This window comes from Sardina pilchardus, chromosome 23 (assembly GCF_963854185.1).
Source record: "Sardina pilchardus chromosome 23, fSarPil1.1, whole genome shotgun sequence".
Taxonomy (NCBI): Eukaryota; Metazoa; Chordata; class Actinopteri; order Clupeiformes; family Clupeidae; genus Sardina; species Sardina pilchardus.
The window spans coordinates 2,008,618-2,029,056 of NC_085016.1; the positions used below are offsets into that span (position 1 = coordinate 2,008,618).

Here is a 20,439-nt window from a genome sequence, read left to right on the forward strand (position 1 = left end):
TCTTAGCGGAGTCAGTCTTTTTTTTAGTTTTTTAGCTATGTTTGATATTATCGCAAGTCTTTGCAAAATCATAGTCTGTGGCTTAAAACGTGATGACATGTCTTTAGATGTGAGAGGGTCTGAGATTGAGTCTTTCAAAAATCGTACAGTGTAAGGCCGGCTTTAAAGGCAGAACGGTATTTTTGGCTCATTCCTCTTTTAAAAACCTCCCATGTGTAGTTCTAAATGCACCAGCTGTGTATGCAAACAGGCATATGCATTCAAGAACTTCATAGCTACTCAATCACTTCAACAGAGTATCTGTTTGCATGTGGTCATCCTCACAATTTTCGTGCACTGATCAAAATGAGACACAGGCATGGCTGTTCCGTGTTTCACCACTTGGTGGCGTCCAAACAGACCAGAGACTCAGCTCAGCTCAGGCACATCCTCTCCTTTTACTCCCCCTGCTGTTTAAATATGTTGTCAACAAACGCATGCTGCATTTTCATCATGCACAGAGGCCTTTATAGTTAATACAATAAAAAAATAAATAGCTTCCAAAAACTAATTTACAATACGTTGTGCAAAAATGGCAGTGCTATGTATGTCTTTTCAATCAAGTCCATCATATGCGTGAGCTGCATGTCTCTGAGCGCATTCTTCCATGAACAAGCCCATGCTGCCCAATGGAATCAGATGGAGGCCTAACTGATGACAGTCATGACGGTCAACTCTGGGAGACTTCTACCCTCCTGTCTGCAGTTGGTGCTTCGATAACTTCCCCACTCATGAAGTCCTCCTGTGAATGAGATAGAGAACACACTTAAGCCATGGTCCTAATTTGGTACGGAAATTCCACTTGTATTAACTCTGTTTTGGAATATCTTGTTTGTGTTGCATGCCATGGTATCGCACATATATTTATTTATTAAACACCCCCACAAACCTTGTCATAGATGACCTTAACTATAAGGGAGCAGCTTGGGCACGTCGCTACTTCTTCACCATTCTCCAAATCTTCCTAAAAGCATACGAAACACGTTTTGTTATATAATACCCAACCCAAAACGGTTGAGAAGATTAACGCCTATGCTGTCCAATCTCTTCAGCCTGAAGACCGTTACAGCTGTTCAGTATTTTGTTCGACTGTGTTCTATACATGGTATCAAGAACGGGGAATAGTAGGGATAAGATATGATATGACTGGAGCAAAAGTAAAGTAAAAACAGGCTTTAGGCTACTCCGCTATGACTCCCAAAAACCCAGCATGCTGCTGGAGATTTCGTAAACTTACTTTGGTAATTGCAAATCTATCTCCACACGGACAAGGGTAATAGTAGGTGTCTGTGTCTTCATCATATTCAAAATCCTCTATTTCGATTTCGTCGTGAAAAACAGCCATTTCTGTGAATTTGTATTCACAACTTCAAGAATGATAGACACGCGAAACTCCTCTCGAAACATCTGATGACGACTGCGTCGCATGAAACTGACGTCATGTTGAACTTACGCATATTGCCAGTAGAGGGCAGCAATGCCAGCGAAAATAGCTGGGAAAACCTACTCTGTCTATTATATGGGGAAACAGAGGTAATTCAAGCGATGTATGATTAAACAAGACAGAATCCTTACAAGGCACAGAAATGTAACATTTGGCAAATTCATTTGAATAGGTTTGGACAATTCAAGTATTTCAAAGTAATTCAAAATTCCAAAAATGCGTAGAAAGATGCAAAGATGGATACAGGCCTATACTCCAGGCCACAGCCAAACAATATCCCAGTATTGTGGTTAGTTAATTTCTCAAAATCTCATTATTTGATGATATTCAGTTTGCTGGTGAAATTGTGCCACCGGCTCAAATGGGCCAGCAAGGGTTGGAGATGTGGGAACCTTCATGGCAGAATACACAAAATTTTTGCCAGTGGCCCAACAGTGGCCCAATTTACCTGACTTCACCCTACAGTAGATGCATTTTAACAGCTGCTGTGAATCAAGTTTCATATGACTGTTCCTTGCAAATAAGCTCAGACATAATTAGGCAATTACTTGTATTGTCAACACTGTAGGTCCCTTGCTGGGTGAAGTGACGCAGATAAGATTACTGTCGTCCTTCTAAATCTCTCTCTTTGCATTCCACTATGTCAGCATATGCCTTTGAGCTTCTGGTCCACACAGGCGGTATACAATTATGTAGCGAGGCAGCTTTGCACTTGGAGTAGTCTATAGACGGGGTCACCATAGAAACATTCTGCACATCCGAAAAATGTTTTTCTCTTTTCTTATTTTCCTTTGAAAATAAAATTGTAGTTTACACATACAGTATGTGGAGTCTGTGCTCTTGTCCCCAACTAAGTAGCTAACCTATTCTGGCCGAGGGTTATTAAAGTTGCACTTATGCCAATGTTTTGCTTCAAGTAAACAAAAAAAAAAATGCAATACCTGTTGCAACTATCTCCTACTACCCCCCCCCAACCCAACTAAATTGAATTATAATGAAATGAAATCATTCTATTAATGATGGACCAAAGGCAACCCATGGCAGCCATTATGTGCTTGAACACTCATTACGAGCCTTGCTGCAGCAGGTCACTGAGGTCTGATGGTTAGGCCTACTTCATGTAGTGGTCTTGGTCTGATGGTTAGGCATACTTCATGTAGTGGTCTTGGTCTGATGGTTAGGCCTACTTCATGTAGTGGTCTTGGTCTTGGTCTGATGGTTAGGCATACTTCATGTTGTGGTCTTGGTCTGATGGTTAGGCCTACTTCATGTAGTGGTCTTGGTCTTGGTCTGATGGCTAGGCCTACTTCATGTAGTGGTCTTTGTCTTGGTCTGATGGCTAGGCCTACTTCATGTAGTGGTCTTGGTCTTGGTCTTATGGTTAGGCCTACTTCATGTAGTGGTCTTTGTCTTGGTCTGATGGCTAGGCCTACTTCATGTAGTGGTCTTGGTTTTGGTCTGATGGTTAGGCCTACTTCATGTAGTGGTCTTGGTCTTGGTCTGATGGTTAGGCCTACTTCATGTAGTGGTCTTGGTCTTGGTCTGATGGCTACCTCATGTGGTGTAATGTCGGCCATTGTATGGGAAGGTAGACTGTCCCAGAGATGTGGCGATGGGTGAAGCTCTTTATTCATACCCTGCGAAGCCCATGCGTACGGTATGCTTTGGGTACATGAGGCATTTAGCTGGTTGCCAGTTAAACATCTGTCTGACTATCTGTTTGTATGTTTGTCTGTCTGTTATTCACATTCATTATTGAATGCGTAGCTGGAATGATGTTTTTCCATATCATCCTATATCTAAAGCAGGCATACTGTACCTGCGGGCGTGTCACGAGGCTACGGGTTTTACACAGGAATGGGATGTTTTAAGGAGCTCTGCGCTAGTGTACTAATAGACAAAGAATGGTCTCAAACTAGCCTGACGAGCCAGACCCACATCAAGATGTAGGGTCTGGACACTCACCGTAGACAGGGCTCAATCGGAGGGGGATAAACAGTTGTCTTTCAAATTCCCTCCCCGCAATAGGATAACGCTAAACAAATCATCTTCTTGTTTTGTTTCTTGGATCGCTGGTGCTTCGGGTTCTCAGCTCCCTGGCTCAATGGATCGTGCCTAGACTGCCCCGCCAGCCAAATTACATTTGCTGCCGCTAGGGGCGTCTAGATTTCTAGGCTAGTCTCAAACGTCATCAAATAACCATTAACAGCTGTGGAATTTTGACTGAGACTGAATTTGGACTACATGAGAAATGAGTTTACTGCAGTTCTGTCAGAGCATGTCTGGGAGACAGAGAGCCACACAGGAGGCTTTTACTACTCTGAAAATATAGCAAGAATTCCAGAAATGAATAAAAAAGCTCATTTGCAACAAATTAAGATAAATTAAGTTTGCTTTGGAATTGCATGTTAGCACCTTTTACTGTGGCGGAACAAACCCTTCCTAAGATATTTGCTCAAGTGTATTCAAAATAATCACTGCCTCTAAATATCCATTTAGAAGACATTTGTCGTACCGGGTTGAGAACGTGTTCAAATATTATAGGAAAATTAGATCCTTGGGATGATGATGTAGACAGTGTTTATCTCAATTCATAGGCAATAGGCTTATTTTAAAAACTATATAATCAGATATCAGGTCAGTAGCACTGATCAAACACAGCCACGACAGTTAAAGAACTGATTGGTGGTCAAACAAAGAAAAAATAATGACCTTTGACCTTTTCAAGGGGGGAGGAAATCAGAAGAGCCAGCCTTATTTAAATTTATATTTTATGGATCATGATAAAGATTGGTATGTGAGAAAAATAGCCGTATGGATGTTTTGCATCTTCAGTCTTTACTATGAGTTCTGTCACAACTGAATACATATGAAAAAAGAAAGTTATACTTCAGAAGATGGAATATTTGTATACAAGGATACAAGGAGTTTTATTTGTCACATGCATATTATTACTAAAGTAAAGAATGCAGTGAAATTAGTCAGTTCCTTCGCCTGTTGTGCATATGGGGGCGGCAGGATAAGTGCAAAAAGCATTTAAGTGCATGGGGGGGGGGTTAGCACCAAGGGACACCCAGGAGCAACAGGGTCAAGGAAAAACTCCCTATGTATGTGATTGAGGTTTGAAATACACTTTTGAAACACAAGGCATTTTCAATCAATAGAAAGCCTATTCAGTCTCTAAGAGTCCTCTGAAAATATAGCAAGAATTCCAGAAATGAATAAAAAGCTCATTTGCAACAAATTAAGATAAATTAAGTTTGCTTTGGAATTGCATGTTAGCACCTTTTACTGTGGTGGAACAAACCCTTCCTAAGATATTTGCTCAAGTGTATTCAAAATAATCACTGCCTCTAAATATCCGTTTAGAAGACATTTTTCGTACCGGGTTGAGAACATGTTGAAATATTATAGGAAAATTAGATCCTTAGGATGATGATGTAGACAGTGTTTATCTCAATTCATAGGCAATAGGCTTATTTTAAAAACTATACAATCAGATATCAGGTCAGTAGCACTGATCAAACACAGCCACGACAGTTAAAGAACTGATTGGTGGTCAAACAAAGAAAAAATAATGACCTTTGACCTTTTCAAGGGGGGAGGAAATCAGTAGAGCCAGCCTTATTTAAATTTATATTTTATGGAGCATGCTAAAATTTGGTATGTGAGAAAAATAGCCGTATGGATGTTTTGCATCTTCAGTCTTCACTATGAGTTCTGTCACAACTTCACATATGAAAAAAGAAAGTTATACTTCAGAAAATAGAATATTTGTATACAGGGATACAAGGAGTTTTATTTGTCACGTGCATATCATTACTAAAGTAAAGAATGCAGTGAAATTTGTCAGTTCGTGGGTGGGTAGCACCAAGGGACACCCAGGAGCAACAGGGTCAAGGAAAAACTCCCTATGTATGTGATTGAGGTTTGAAAAACACTTTTGAAACACAAGGCATTTTCATCAATAGAAAGCCTATTCAGTCTCTAAGAGCTAGAGGAATTGAGAGCAAAACTGACCATATACTGTAGATGCTGAATTAACATGCTCTTTGGAGAGAACTATTTGTACGAGAGTACGATTTGAAATCTCCTCTAGTGCAGACTTACAGTAGGTTGTTTGTGAGGCACATAAAGCACAACAACAAAAGCCAGTGCATGCAAATTAAAGTGTGGTTCATTAGCCTCCTTTTTCCCCCTCCCGATTGTCATTTGTTTGTCTTTGACTGAATAATTGGAAGAACATGGTCATTGGATTAAATTGACCTTTTAATATTATTTCTGTAATCAGGTGCCAGTGGTCATGGGGCGATATTTCTTCTATCTCCACTCGGACTTTAATGAATTGAGTTTCATGGCTACGTATCATGATGCCTGATTTCCTCTTTCCCTTGTGGGAGACAATGGGACATGAGGTGAACGATGTGGTAGCTTCGCTCTGAACTCAGGGCAGAAAGGTTACTTTTCCGATTAAGCCTTTTTCTGGGAACTTGAGTTCTACTTTTGGATCAGGTAATGCAGAGGCCTGCAGCTCAGTCCTCCGGAGCAAATCTGACAAAGGCCTCTGAAGCGCCACACAAAAGCTACTAATCCAGGGACATCCTGACAAACCGCATCACAGTGCGCTGTGGTAGCTGCACCACAACTGACAGGACGGCTCTGCACCAAGTGGGGAAAGGACCAGGGCACAACGGTGGCAGGCAGGAATTGAACCCACAACTTTGTCTGGCTACTGCATGCTAGCCTAACTCCTTAGCTATACCAGGACTGTCCCCTCTAAGGTCTCGGTGGCCCTCATATGTAAACACTCTTGTCCTTTATTGTGTATTTATCAAACCACGGACATTCCTGGTTCCAGAGAGTGGAAGTCCAGCCATACATTCTTTCTCCCTGTGCAGTGCACTTAACACAGGTGATATCACTAATTATCTGATCTACCTGCCAGCTAATTAGCCCTTTTCACGGTGATGTCAGACGAAGCGTTGCTGGGTATCCTCCGGCATATCCAGCCGCCAAATACTACAGAAGAAGAAGAAGAAGTATTCATGGGTTTCATCAGGTCCCTTTCCACAGGTGTATACAATCAAGCACCATGCAGTCTGCATTGATAATCAAGGTGCTTGATTGTATACACCTGTGGAAAGGGACCTGATGAAACCCATGAATACTTCTTCTTCTTCTTCTTCTGTAGTATTTGGCGACTAGACATGCCGGAGGATACCCAGCAACGCTTCGTCTGACATCACGTGAAAAGGGCTAATTAGGATGAGCTGGTTTACTAAATGGTTGGATCAAACACTTGGCTGGACCTTTACTCTCTGAACCCTGGATGTCCGGCACCAAGACACACGCAGCAGATCCTGTAAATGTTGCCCCAACAGCAACAGCCCCTCATCAGCTACTACTTACAGCCCTGGGGGTGTCCTGGGGGTGTCCTTGGGTCTCTGGCACCAAGACACACGCAGCAGATCCTTTAAGTCTGGTGAGGAGGGAGGTGGGAGGTGGGAGGTGGGGCCGGTATGGATAAGACTTGGTGTTCGCAACCCGGTACTCCGTATCTTCCTGTCCACATGATACGAAAACAAATGGGACGGGTTTAGGCGACCTTCTGTCCAGAGTTCCAGTTTTGACCAGAGGCATCCCAGCCAGGTGACTTAATTGCCATTTGGGGAGGCTTCAACAGAGTCAACTGACCCTGAGGTCCTCGTCAAAGTTGTTCACATCTCCACTATGGGTGGCTCTCAAACTCTCTCCTCGATGCTCGGTCCTCGAGGCTCGTTCCCACTGATCTATAACTAACATTGGATAGACTATCCCATTGTTGCCGCCCTATCATTCTTTATCTAGATCAGTGAGGACGAGGATCGAGGAAGGAAGGGAGGGTGTATAAAACCCCCTAATGAGACTGGCACCCTATCTCTCCAGCAGTCAGCATGTCAATCACATAAACTAGCTGTATTCTTGCCATCTTAGGGATCCCACTCTTTGAAAACTGCTGTTGTCTTCAGTGTTATTGCGCTAATCAGACGTTACCCAGTCTCAACAATAAATAAAATAGCAATAAAACATTATTTTCATCCATTCTCATGTAAATCACATATAATCTGGTCTCTACTCCTACTGCTTTTACTTGTACTGAAAAGAAAAACATGCTAAAAATGAATTTTGTTGTTCGATAATAGAATAGTGAATTTCCTAATGGTATCTGATGTGGGAATGCTTGTTTAGTGACTCTTGGTGTCTGCTGACAGGCCCATCCCTCCCGGAACACTCCACTCTGCAGCCGTTCCCTGGAAGCCCTTTGGTGGCCTGCACAGCCATGCGTCAGACAGGGCTCTGTGTGTGTGTGTGTGTGTGTGTGTGTGTGTGTGTGTTTGTGTACTCCAGCCGTTCCCTGGAAGCCTTGTGGTGGACTGCACAGCCATGCGTCAGACAAGGCTCTGTGTGTGTGTGTGTGTGTGTGTGTGTGTGTGTGTGTGTGTGTGTGTGTGTGTGTGTGTGTGTGTGTGTGTGTGGCTCTGGTATGCGCCCACACAACAGTGGGCAGGCTCCATCTCCAACTGTTGTGGGGAGACGGAGCAAGCAGGCCATGTGAGCCGAGGGCAACCAGCAATCTTAAGCCCCGGGATATGGGGTGGGTTTGGACTGTCCGCCGTGATATATAGCTGCTTGCGTCGCGCTTTATCTCTTCGTGTCATTGCCTCTCCTCTCATGACTGAAATCCATGCTTATCAACTATTTACATTGGAAGAAAACTGCTCCATCGTGTGTCATGTCTGTGTGTGTGTTTGTGTGTGGCCGCAAGTTTGGTGCGTGTATGCATGCGTGTGTGTGTGTGTGTGTGTGTGTGTGTGCTGTGTGTGTGTGCGCGTGCGTGCATGTGAATATAACATTGCACATCAGACATTTCTGTTTTATTGCATTAGTGTCAGCTGACTGTCCTACTGTCACCCATGTGTTTTTGTAAAAGCTGACACGATAGCCTCAGAAACCCTCGAGTCACTGTTGAGTGATGACACCAGAAGGTCCCATAAGCATCTCTGCACCCAACAAACACACACTTCCAGTGTGCTGCAATGAGTTGTTTTCCACCCAGTGATGCTCGCTAAATTATATAAGTGGCTAAGCTGCTGGACCGTCTTCAAAGAGAAGCTTTCAATTGCATTAAAGAGAGAGAGATGTGTTGCAGCACATTTTCACAGATGAAAAGACTAACTTATGTCTCCAAACACTGACATAATACAGCCACCTGGGCCTTCGTATGCTCATGTGTCATTTAACATTTCAAAACTGACCAAGCATCACTCAACAAAGCCCCCTTGCGTTTGACACTGTTGTTAAGGCTCCTTATTAGAGAGAGCACATCAAGACCAAGTGCTTACTGTAGTCATCTGGCTGCTCTAGTCTCACACGGATAATTTACTACCCTGGCAAGACACGCAGGATATCTGATGACCTTTCCTGGGTTGCAAGAGATGTGGGTTTAGGTGGCCACCCGGTCACCCGGTCTTTATCCCTGGGCCTTATCAGCTGGACGGCTTGGCTCTCGTTTGGGATGGAGGCTGGAGCTGGCTCATTGTACACAATTGGAGTTAAGAAAGATTTGTGTACCGGGGATTTGATGGACGTTTTTTGCAGTCCATCGACCGTATACGTTAGCCATCTTTGTGCTCTTTGATATTTGGAGTGGAGTGAACGACTTGAATCTATTTTGCGGCGATGGACGGCAGTGGCCGAGTCTTGTTCTGATTGCTTTATGAAATTGCCTATATTTAGATCTCATCGGCCTGGACACTCATGTGAGACAAGCTAAAATCACATTAAAATGAAATCCCTTTATCACATTAAAAATAAAAATCCCCATGAAGTAACTCAGCGAAAGCTTATGAGAAGCACTGTTATCCTGGGATCTTATTCTAAATGATAAACACGATTACTTTGTTTGACATTTAATGGTTTACTACATAGCCTGTTGTTGTTTTGCACACATTGAAATGACTTAGACAATTAAATTTACTACCTGTCCTCATTCGATTTTTCTTAGAAATAACCAAATACAATTGTCCTGTAATGCTGGAAAGAGCCAGTTTGACTCCACCTAATGTGGACTTGAGTGGCATACAGCTAAAGGGAAAAGCTGGAGTGAGAGTGTACAGTATAAAGGTCCACTACATCATCATCTTCTGCACTTCATAAAGATTCATAAAGACCTGCTGATGGTAACGCTGCTGAAATCTCTCCAGGGAGTCTTTGGGCAAATTAAGTAGAAAGATATGAGGCATGCAACGTCTCCTGTTCTGTAGGGAGGTTATTCTGAGACACGCAATCATGTGTGTGTGTGCGTGTGTGTGTGCGTGTGTGCGTACGTCTGTGTGTGTATTTGTGTGTGTGTGTGTGTGTGTGTGTGTGTGTGTGTGTGTGTGTGTGTGTCTGCGTGCATGTGTGTGTGTGTGCGTGCATCCGTGCGTATGTCTGTGTGTGTATTTGTTTGTATGTGTGTGTCTGTGCGTGTGTGTGTGCGTGCATGTGTGTTTATAGCATGTTGTCAGGCCCACACGGGGCGACCCTAATGGCGTGTGGAAACTGCGTGTTAACTGGAGATGGATGTGAGTGTCAGGACCTCCACCCCTCTCCTGCTCGCTCGCGCCCCTTAGAATGCCCTGAGAGACGGTCCCAAGACACCCCTCTCCTGCTCGCTCGCGCCCCTTAGAATGCCCTGAGAGACGGCCCCAAGCTCGCTCTCTCCTGCTCGCTCGCGCCCCTTAGAATGCCCTGAGAGACGGCCCCAAGCTCGCTCTCTCCTGCTCGCTCGCGCCCCTTAGAATGCCCTGAGAGACGGCCCCAAGACACACGCAACAGCTGCGCTGCGCACACACCCCCACACCCCCCACTCCACACACCCCCAGCCCCCCCACTGCACACACCCCCAGCCCCCCCACTGCACACACCCCCAGCCCCCCTTAAAGTGACGAGGCACTCTCCCTCCAGGTGCCACTGACCCCTGCCTTTGTGGTCAATGAAAATCCAATTCCAGTTTAGCATCTTTAATGTTTTTGCTTGTTTTGCTGTCGTTTTGCTTCATTGGCAAGCGGCACTGTACAGTACGTGGTGTCATGGCTTTTGTGTGAGGAGCTGTGTCAGGAGGCATCAGGTCTCAGGGGAGGAATTCTCTGTCTGGACCCTCCAATGCTCTGCCACTATCCAGGTTGTGAGAGTGTCTGGCATTAAAGGGGACCCACACTGGTGGTAGGCGACCGGTGAACTTCATCCACATGTCAGGCTTTGAGAGTAAGAGAGTTCAAGAGGATTTTAGCTTGGCTGTTTAGTCACATTGGACAAACAGTCTCCTTGACCCATACTGTATGTTCGAGGGGATCAGAGAGAGGACTAGATTCAGCTTTACCCTGGACAAGCCTCCGCTATGCTAAAGAACTCTGCGTGCAAGTGTAGATGATGTGTTTCTGCGTCGAAAACCGCATCCAAGTTGTTATGGTTTAGCACTTGGCACTTCTAACTAGGGATTGTGTGAGTAACGAGAGCTGCGTCTGTCTTCCACGTCTAAATCCTTTTTCCAGTGGGAGTAGATAATGGACCTCTCCTTCCCTTTGGTGCTGACTGACACCCCAGTAATGAATCATTTGAAAAAGGGTCTTCAGCATGGATGCATTTGATGAATTAATAATAATCACTTTTCTTTCCAACTTCTAAAGCTTGAACAGACGTTTTTGACCATGTCTTACAAGGAGTAGCTGCTTGTGGTGTATGTGTGTGTGTGTGTGTGTGTGTGTGTGTGTGTGTGTGTGGGGGGGGGGGGGGCATCTTTGTGTGTGTGTGTGTGTGTGTGTGGAGGGGGGGCGGGGCATCTATGTGTTTGTGTGTGTGCGTGTGTGTGCGTGTGTGTGTGGGTGGGTGGGTGGGTTAGGGGGCATCTTTGTGTGTGTGTGTGTGTGTGTGTGTGTGTGTGTGTCTGTGTATGTGTGGGCATCTATGTGTGTGTTTGTGTGTGGGGGGGTAGCATCTATGTGTGTGTGTGTGTGTGTGTGTGTGTCTGTGTATGTGTGGGCATCTTTGTGTGTGTGTGTGTGTGTCTGTGTATGTGTGGGCATCTTTGTGTGTGTGTGTGTGTGTGTGTTTGTGTGTGTGGGGTAGCATCTATGTGTGTGTGTGTGTGTGTGTGTGTGCCACATAACAATGCAAGGCCATAAAAGGCCACTGAGCAGTAGTGGTGGAGCTTGGGGCCCCTGAGCCCTTGAGGAGTGATTCTGTATTTATAGCGGTGATAAAGGGCCCGGCCCACCTCTGGTCACCCCCGCTGCACCGCCTATGGTCACCCCCGCAGCACCGCGCAGGCCTGAGGTGGACTGATCCAATCAAGAGAAAAAGGGCCAGCTCGTCTGCTCCAGCCTCAGTCTGCACGACTCCCCTCACACACACACACCACCACCACAAGGTAAGTGTTTGTACTCATCTCTCTTCATATCCCCCCGCTCTCTCTCTCTCCCCTTCACTCATCTCTGCTGTACATCTCTCTCTTTCTCTCTCCCCTTCACTCATCTTTACTGTGCATCTCTCTTTCTCTCTTTACTGTGCATCTCTCTCTCTCTCTCTTTACTGTGCAACTCTCTCCCCTTCACTCATCTTTACTGTGCATCTCTCTCTCCCCTTCATTCATCTTTACTGTGCATCTCTCTCTCCCCCCCCTCACTCATCTTTACTGTGCATCTCTCTCCCTTTAGTCATATACTGTGCATCTCTCTCTCTCTTTACCCATCTCTACTGAGCATCTCTCTCTCTCCCTCTCTCTTTCTCCCTCTCTATATCCTTCACTCTCGCTCACTCTTCTTTTCTCTCTTTTGCTATCATAAGTCACTGTCCTTGTCTGCCATTCCATCACCCATCCTGTGTTTTTCTGTCCTCTTAAATGCTGCTGCTCTTCAGCAATGGAGTTTTTTTTTTTTGAGTGATACTCAAGTGGGCCTGGCGGCACTGATTCAGACTCAAGGCACCAACAGAGCATCTTTGTTTCCAACTGTCCAGTGGGTTGTTCAAGTGCATATGACATACAAGTCCGAAAGTGGATTTAAAGTAAATCGTATTGAGCAATCACAAATGTCCTTGCGTTGACATCATCTTATGAGATTGATTAAGTGCACAATAACATGCTGTTGAAAAACAAGACAATTCAGGTTTTCATCAAGTTAATCTCAAGCGTGCTAAATATCCGCTGATTTATCCAATGAAATTATATTTTTTTACAGCTCTGTGACCTATCAGACTCTGTGACCCAACAGAATATCTTCCCTGCGCGTATTAGTTCCTAACTTTATAGCATGCATTTTGTCTTACTTGATTAAAACATAAAATGTCACTTTCTAAATATTCACTTTGCTTGTATCTGTATCTGAGAAATAACCCTAGGAGGCAGCAACATGTCATAGAATATCATTCAAACAAGCTATTTATTTCCTTGCTTCTCGCGCCAACACAGTTGTCAGTTAGTGTGATTGTGTGAATCAATGTTTCCTGGTAGCCGATACCTTGCTCAGATCCCACTGCTACAGATGAGATCTGCACTGTGTTCAAGCTGGGATGTGTTGTAGTGTCACTGTTCAGAGGTGGACATTCCTGTTCCAGAGAGTAAATGTCCTGCAATATGTTCTTTCTACCTGTGCACTTAACACAGGATATCACTAATGATCTGATCTACTAGGCTGCTAAAGGATGAGCTGGTTTTATTGCATGGTAGGATAAATACTTGGCAGGACTTTTACTTTCTGAACCTGGGATGTCCGCCTCTGGTAGTGTTACTGTTGCACACAGGGCTTGGGATGGCCAGGCTTCCCTCTCTCTGCTGTGCTGGCTGTACGCAGGGCGGTGGCTCGGGGTGGCCAGGCTTCCCTCATTCCACTGTGCTGGGGGGCCGCGTTTCCCAGATTCGGTAAGAAGCTCTTAAGTGCTAAGAACTTCTTAGGAGTGCTCTAAAAATGTTCTAAGAAGGCTCCTAAGAAGTTCTTAGCATTTAAGAGCTTCTTAACGAATCTGGGAAACGTGGGCCTGGCCTGTTTAGAGGAAACCCAGCGCTCGGGTTCCAGAGCCGTCGTCTCGTTGTCTTTAATTAGCCCGGCGTGTCATCAGGAGTCCCTGAGGCAGATGGGGAGGCTTGTGTCGCAGTGCTGAGAGATCGGGAGTGTGTGTGTGTGTGTGTGTGTGTGTGTGTGTGTGTGTGTGTGTGTGTGTGTGTGTGTGTGTGCTGAGAGATCGGGAGGGCATGAGGAGGCAGCTGGCACTCTCTGGGCACCCATCTCATGCCACAAGCACACCATGATGCCAGCAGGAGACGAGATCAAACGCTGCTGGAGCCCGGGCTTAACCATGCCACAGCACCGCCATCCACGGTCCACCCAACTGGCTCTCAATTAGTTGGCGTCCAGATATAGAGATGTTTTTACACAAAATGGCAGCTGTGTTTGGTCTGGGGGGAGGAAGCTATTTAAGGAATGTTGAGCAGATTTCTAATTTTATCTTCTCATTATGACGCATCAAGGCTGAGTTGTTGACTTAATTGTTGATTATTCTGCACAGCATTCTTGGAAACGCCCCCCTTCTCTTCCTTCCTTTTGATCTATTGGTCCACTTCATTAAGATGAAACGCCCCCCTACTCTTCCTTCCTGTTGATCTATTGGTCCACTTCATTAAGATGAAACGCCCCCCTACTCTTCCTTCCTGTTGATCTATTGGTCCACTTCATTAAGATGAAACGCCCCCCTACTCTTCCTTCCTGTTGATCTATTGGTCCACTTCATTAAGATGAGTCGAAAACATCAAACATCGAAAAATGCAATTATGAATGAAAGAGAAATGTACGATTCATGAATATGACTGGGACACCGGAATACGGTGGGTGGTCTTATGTTAATACCAGTATGTAGTTCACGTCTTTATACTTCTAAGTGATGTTGGACCAGAAAAAGCGCAGTTGGGCATTGAACTGTGGATCCCAAACTTCTTCACTGACCTTTCAGTGGTTCAGCTGTCCCCTCAGTACACCCAGCATATCTACAGTAGGTGCTTGTCCATACTGATATGTTTATTCATAGCCACCGATATGTTTTATGTGCAGTACATCTGACAAGATGTGTCCTTTGTATTACAAGGATGACCTCTTTGTGAGAGGTTAGAAAGTCAGCAGTCGAGCTGCAGTGGTGTTGGGCAAAGGTAAGAGGGACGTTACGAGCCCTCCCAAGACTTGGGTCATCCTGGCCCGCTCATGCGGTGGGCTTAGGGTGGGTGTGGGAGCCAGGGGGGATCGTGGGAGATTAGCTCTGGGGCACATACAACAGCTGCCCGCTGCCAGGGAGCCTAGCTAGCCTCTCTGCTTTTGGAAGCCTACATCACCTTTCATGCCTCTCTCTCTCTCTCTCTCTCTCTGTCTCTCTCTCTCTCTCTCTCTCTCTCTCTGTCATGTATTAAATGCCTTCACTTTGTCCCTCCATATCTGTTGCAGAAAGGACATCAGCAAGTCCACCAGAGGGAGAAGAGATGGCGGAGCGCTACGATTGCCACTACTGCAAGGAGTCCCTGTTTGGGAAGAAGTATGTGCTGCGCGAAGAGAACCCCTACTGCACCAAGTGCTATGAGAGCCTGTACTCCAACACCTGCGAGGACTGCAAGAAGCCCATCGGCTGCAACAGCAGGGTAATCTCCCACACCAACACCACCAACTCCACCAGCACCATCAGCTCCCACACCAACACCACCAACACCAACACCACCAGATCCCACACCAACACCACCAACTCCCACACCAACACCACCACCAACTCCACCAACACAAGCAGTGGCGTCTGTGGGGGGGGGGGGGGGGGGGGGGGGTGAGAATGCCAGTCCTGGGATAGGAGGGAAGGGATGTACCCAGGAAATACCTGTCGGGGGCACACACGCGAGCTGGAGACGAATGCAACCGGGCCAGGGTAATATCGTGTGTGTGTGTGTGTGTGTGTGTATGTGTGTGTGTGTGTGTGTGTGTGTGTGTGTGTGTGTGTGTGTGTGTATGTGAGTGTGTGTGCTTCTATTTCAGGGTAATATCTCTTAATCCCGAGCCTCAAGCTCTGGAGCAAACAGACCCTGTGTTTATGTGAGGCAGATGTCCACACTATATCTCCCCAAACATTCAACGGATCAAAATAGCATATTTTGTCAGCGCATAACACTTTATGACACGCTAGGGTTGCGGAGGAGAAACAGAGTTGTTAGACGTGCACACCACTAATATGGGAAACAAAAGGCTTTAGGCAATTTTTTTTAGCAGATATTCTCCTGCTTGTCTCCAGGATTTGTCCTACAAGGATCGCCACTGGCATGAGGACTGTTTCCACTGCTTCAAGTGCAAGCGCTCCCTGATGGACAAGCCCTTCTCCACCAAAGACGAGCAGCTGCTGTGCACCGAGTGCTACTCCAACGAGTACTCCTCCAAGTGCCACGACTGCAAGAAGACCATCATGCCAGGTCAGTTCAGTTCAGTGCAGGAAGACCATCATGCCAGGTCAGTTCAGTGCAAGAAGACCATCATGCCAGGTCAGTTCAGTGCAGGGAGACCATCACGCCAGATCAGTTCAGTGCAGGAAGACCATCACGCCAGGTCAGTTCAGTCAGAGAGGGTTAAAGCGGATAGTAATGAAGGATCTTTGGTTTAGTGCAAGAAGACCATCACGCCAGGTCAGTTCAGTCAGAGAGGGTTAAAGCGGATAGTAATGAAGGATCTTTGGTTTAGTGCAAGAAGACCATCACGACAGGTCAGTTCAGTCAGAGAGGGTTAAAGCGGATAGTAATGAAGGATCTTTGGTTTAGTGCAAGAAGACCATCACGACAGGTCAGTTCAGTCAGAGAGGGTTAAAGCGGATAGTAATGAAGGATCTTTGGTTTAGTGCAGGAAGACCATCATGCCAGGTCAGTTCAGTGGAGCCGATTTATTAAACGGCTTTTACAGTATCTTGCATATGTTTTTTTTTTTTATTTGGTGATATTAAACAATCTATCTATAGGCATCAATCTATCAATATATCAATCAATATACACAGTACTGTATATGTATGTATATCTGTCTATATATCTATCTATATATCAATTAAATTCAAGACTGCTTTATTGGCATGACAAGTTCACTCATATTGGCAAAGTAGTTACAATAAATCTGAATATACACACATACATGTTAATAGATTAAAATATATCTATCTGTCTGTATATCTGTCGGTATATCTTGCTATCTATTTGACAGTCTATCCATCATCTTTTCAGAGTCTTTTTTAGTTCACCTCCTCTCTCCACTCTCCACATAGTCCACAATCGTTATTTTTCCCCCGCAGGCTCTCGGAAGATGGAGCATAAGGGCAACAGCTGGCATGAGACCTGCTTCACCTGCCAGCGCTGCCAGCAGCCGATTGGCACCAAGAGCTTCATCCCGAAGGAGAGCCACAACTTCTGTGTGCCCTGCTACGAGAAGCAGTTCGCCATGCAGTGTGTGCAGTGCAAAAAGGTGGCGTCTCAGTGCACGTATGCAGAGGGATGTCTACGGTGGCCTGGAAGGCCAAAACACATTTACAATGATAAATTACTTATTTACAAGATTAAATACAAATGTACAAGTTTTTCAACAAATTTACAAGTTTTTACCTACCCTTTCCTTAAAAAACTTAAATTTGTGTCAACACTGTCAAATTTGTTCAATCATTGTAAATTTGTTTAAAAACTTGTACATTTGTTTAAATACTTTGTCAATTTGTTTTTAATCTTGTAAATAAGTAATTTATCATTGTAAATTAGTTTTGTCCTGCCAGGCCACCGTAGATGTCAGAGCACATGCAGTCACACTATTCTTACATAATGCATTAGAAATAATGTACATGCTGGGGCAGGTATATCATGTCGCAGGTCACGCATTGAGAGGCTTCCTGTTGTGCTTTGAAACAATGAGATTACTGCTGTGGCACTCAGGCAGAGCACACAGTAGATGGGACGCCCACGTGGCAGCCGTGGCCTACTGGTTAGGGCTTCCAGCTTGTAACCGGAGGGTTGCCGGTTTGATCCCCGACCAGAGGGAGAAGCGGCTGAAGCGCGCTTGAGTAAGGCACCTAACCCCTCCCTGCTCCCCGAGCACCGCTGGTTGGGCAGGCAGCTCACTGCTCTGGGTTAGTGTGTGCTTCACCTCACTGTGTATTCACTGAGTGCTGTGTGTGTTCACTAATTCACAAATTGAGATAAATGCAGAGACCAAATTTCCCTCAGAGGATCAAAAAAAGTATACTCAGATTTGAATGGCACAGTCACAGCATTCCTTTATAATGCATTATAAATAAATAATGCACATTCTGAGGAAGGTCTGTCATTTTGGAGGTCTGCACTCAGGCAAAGACAAAGACAGCAGATCTCATAATAGATCATTTCATTACATTTAGCAGACACTTTTTCATCCAAAGTGACTTACATTCTGTATGTCAACTACATTACAAGATATTACAATTATCTACTGTCATTATATTGTGCCTGGCAACTTGGGGTTAAGTGCCTTGCTCAAGGGCACAACAGTGGAAGCGGGGAATTGAACCCACAACTCTCAGACTACTGCACGCTAGCCCAGCTGCTTAACCACTACACTACTACCGCCTATTAAATGACACACAGTTCCATTATTCTACACTATCCTCCCCAGCCTATCACCACGGGCGGAGTGACCTATCGTGAGCAGCCGTGGCATAAAGACTGCTTCCTGTGCACCGGCTGTAAGCAGCAGCTCTCCGGACAGCGCTTCACCTCTCGGGACGACTTCGCCTACTGCCTCAACTGCTTCTGCAGCCTGTACGCCAAGAAGTGCGCCTCCTGCACCACCCCCATCAGCGGTACGCTGCGCAACTGACCGGCCACGCCTTAGTTACCGCCTTAACACTAGAGGTGCCTCTCAACATGCCTCCTCGATCCTCGATGCTCGATCCTCGAGGGGCGTTCCCACTGATCTATAACTAACACCGGATAGACTATCCCATTGTTTTCGCCCCATCATTCTTTATGTAGATCAGTGAGGATTGAGGCCCGAGGAGCGAGGGAGGACATATAAAAGCCCAAATGAGGGGCACCCTAGAAGCACCATCATTTCACAGGACTGCCTGTGAATCATTTCAACATTCAATGAACAGGACTGTATTTTTTCATTGTATGTGCAAGTCATTGTGCGTGCAACAGTCAAAATGACCATCATGGCAGTTCTAGTTCTGACCCATTTCACAGCAAAGTCCTCTAAAGAAACGTTTGCCTTACCCCTCTGTCCTACTCAGAGTGGTCAGTTTTGCAGTACTAAATTGTATTAAAAAGAATTTGATGCTTTTACCTGCAAAATGATATGAGGCTGTGTGCTTCCCCAGGTCTCGGTGGGAGTAAGTACATCTCTTTCGAGGAGCGCCAGTGGCACAACGACTGCTTCAACTGCAAGAAGTGCTCCGTGTCCCTGGTAGGCCGTGGCTTCCTGACGGAGAGAGATGACATCCTGTGTCCAGAGTGTGGCAAAGACATCTGATGACGGACAGAGAGGTCCAGAGGGATGGATATTCCCAACGCACCGACTGAATGCTTAGCACTCTCTGACAAAATGCTCAAAGCACATTTAAATGGAGGTTTTCGACAGCTTCTTTCAATTCACTAACAGGTTTATTGGGTGGATGAGTATTATTAAAAATCTAATTTATGTTGTGAGTTTTGATGATTAAGAAGGCTTTTCTGCATGCAAAGCCTCCGATGACTGAACTCTAAGAAGAAATGTTATAATGTTATAATAATGTTACAATTCACTGCACTATGCTGATAAAGATTTGTTTGCTAAAATGTATACAATATTCTAAAGAATGGATCTAATTGTGTGGTTTGCTTACTGGCCTGATTTAGTTGGTCTGATTAATTTATTATGAGGTGTATTAGGTAAGGGATAATCAACAACGCACCGTGCGTTTATAGGAAAATAATGCACATTCGAAGTGGTAATAAGGTCCTGGCCTTTTGGCCTTTACATTTCCATAAGTGCATTATTTTCCTAAATGCACGGCACGGAGTTGATTATCCCGCTTATACCACTGCTACTCTCATTTTCGTTTATATTGCCGCTGTCTTAGATACAACGTTGCTGTTTTTACCGTTACATTCACATTGGTGAATTGATATTCAAGTGTGATGATAAGCCCCAAAAAAAGGAACTACTTCATAGCCGTGCGTATATCGAAAAATAATGCACGTTCCAAATAGCGCATCACAATAGGAAATTTGACCAAGCAGTGGTAACATGTTTTCTAATATACTGTACCTCATAACAAATAAATCAGACCAAGATCAACACAAGATTTTGTACGTGTAAGGAGTTGACACTAGTTTGATAGAAAATCAATATGTGCTTTGTCAATAAATCAATTCCAAAATGTTATTTTTTGAATGATTCATAGAAAAATATGCTGGACTAAATGAACTATTCACAAACGTGTGTCATGAACAAAGCATTTTGTGGTGTACCACAGTAAATGTTGACAATGCATTGTCCACTAAATTTACTGTAAAAATGACATACTATACCTATATGGTTCTTTTAAATCAGACAGAAGGACCTTTAGGTGAGCGAGAGAGGGAGAGAGAGAGAGAGAGAGAGAGAGAGAGAGAGAGAGAGAGAGAGAGAGAGAGAGAGAGAGAGAGAGAGAGATAGAGTTAAGTTCAAGTTAATCAGCCAACTCCTCCTAAAAACTAGGTTGGTGTGCAGTGGTGAATTGTGTCACTGGAAATGACACTCAAAGAAAAGGATAGGCCTAATTTCTGGTAGTCGGTTTTGAATTGGGCTTCTAATGTGATTGCTGTTCATTGTGTGATCTCCATCATTCAAGAAAGTAAATACATTTCATCTTTCAGTAAAGTATTTCATCTTTCTATC

At 44.8% G+C, this 20,439-nt stretch overlaps 2 protein-coding genes across 2 annotated transcripts; one reads left to right on the forward strand and one right to left on the reverse strand.

Annotated features, from left to right (window-relative positions):
• Window positions 1-480: 480 nt before the first annotated feature.
• On the reverse strand, window positions 481-1,485 carry dph3 (diphthamide biosynthesis 3). Its single transcript, XM_062527778.1, has 3 exons — window positions 1,277-1,485; window positions 929-1,003; window positions 481-781 (listed from the first exon to the last, which is right to left on the reverse strand). The coding sequence occupies exons 1-3, from the start codon at window positions 1,382-1,384 to the stop codon at window positions 710-712; spliced, it is 255 nt and encodes an 84-aa protein (XP_062383762.1). The 5' UTR covers window positions 1,385-1,485; the 3' UTR covers window positions 481-709.
• Window positions 1,486-11,778: 10,293 nt separating this feature from the next.
• fhl2b (four and a half LIM domains 2b) lies at window positions 11,779-19,931 on the forward strand. Its single transcript, XM_062528277.1, has 6 exons — window positions 11,779-11,933; window positions 14,989-15,179; window positions 15,815-15,989; window positions 16,850-17,019; window positions 18,193-18,379; window positions 18,899-19,931. Exons 2-6 carry the CDS (start codon window positions 15,024-15,026, stop codon window positions 19,048-19,050), a joined length of 840 nt encoding a protein of 279 aa, XP_062384261.1. The 5' UTR covers window positions 11,779-11,933; window positions 14,989-15,023; the 3' UTR covers window positions 19,051-19,931.
• Window positions 19,932-20,439: the final 508 nt, after the last annotated feature.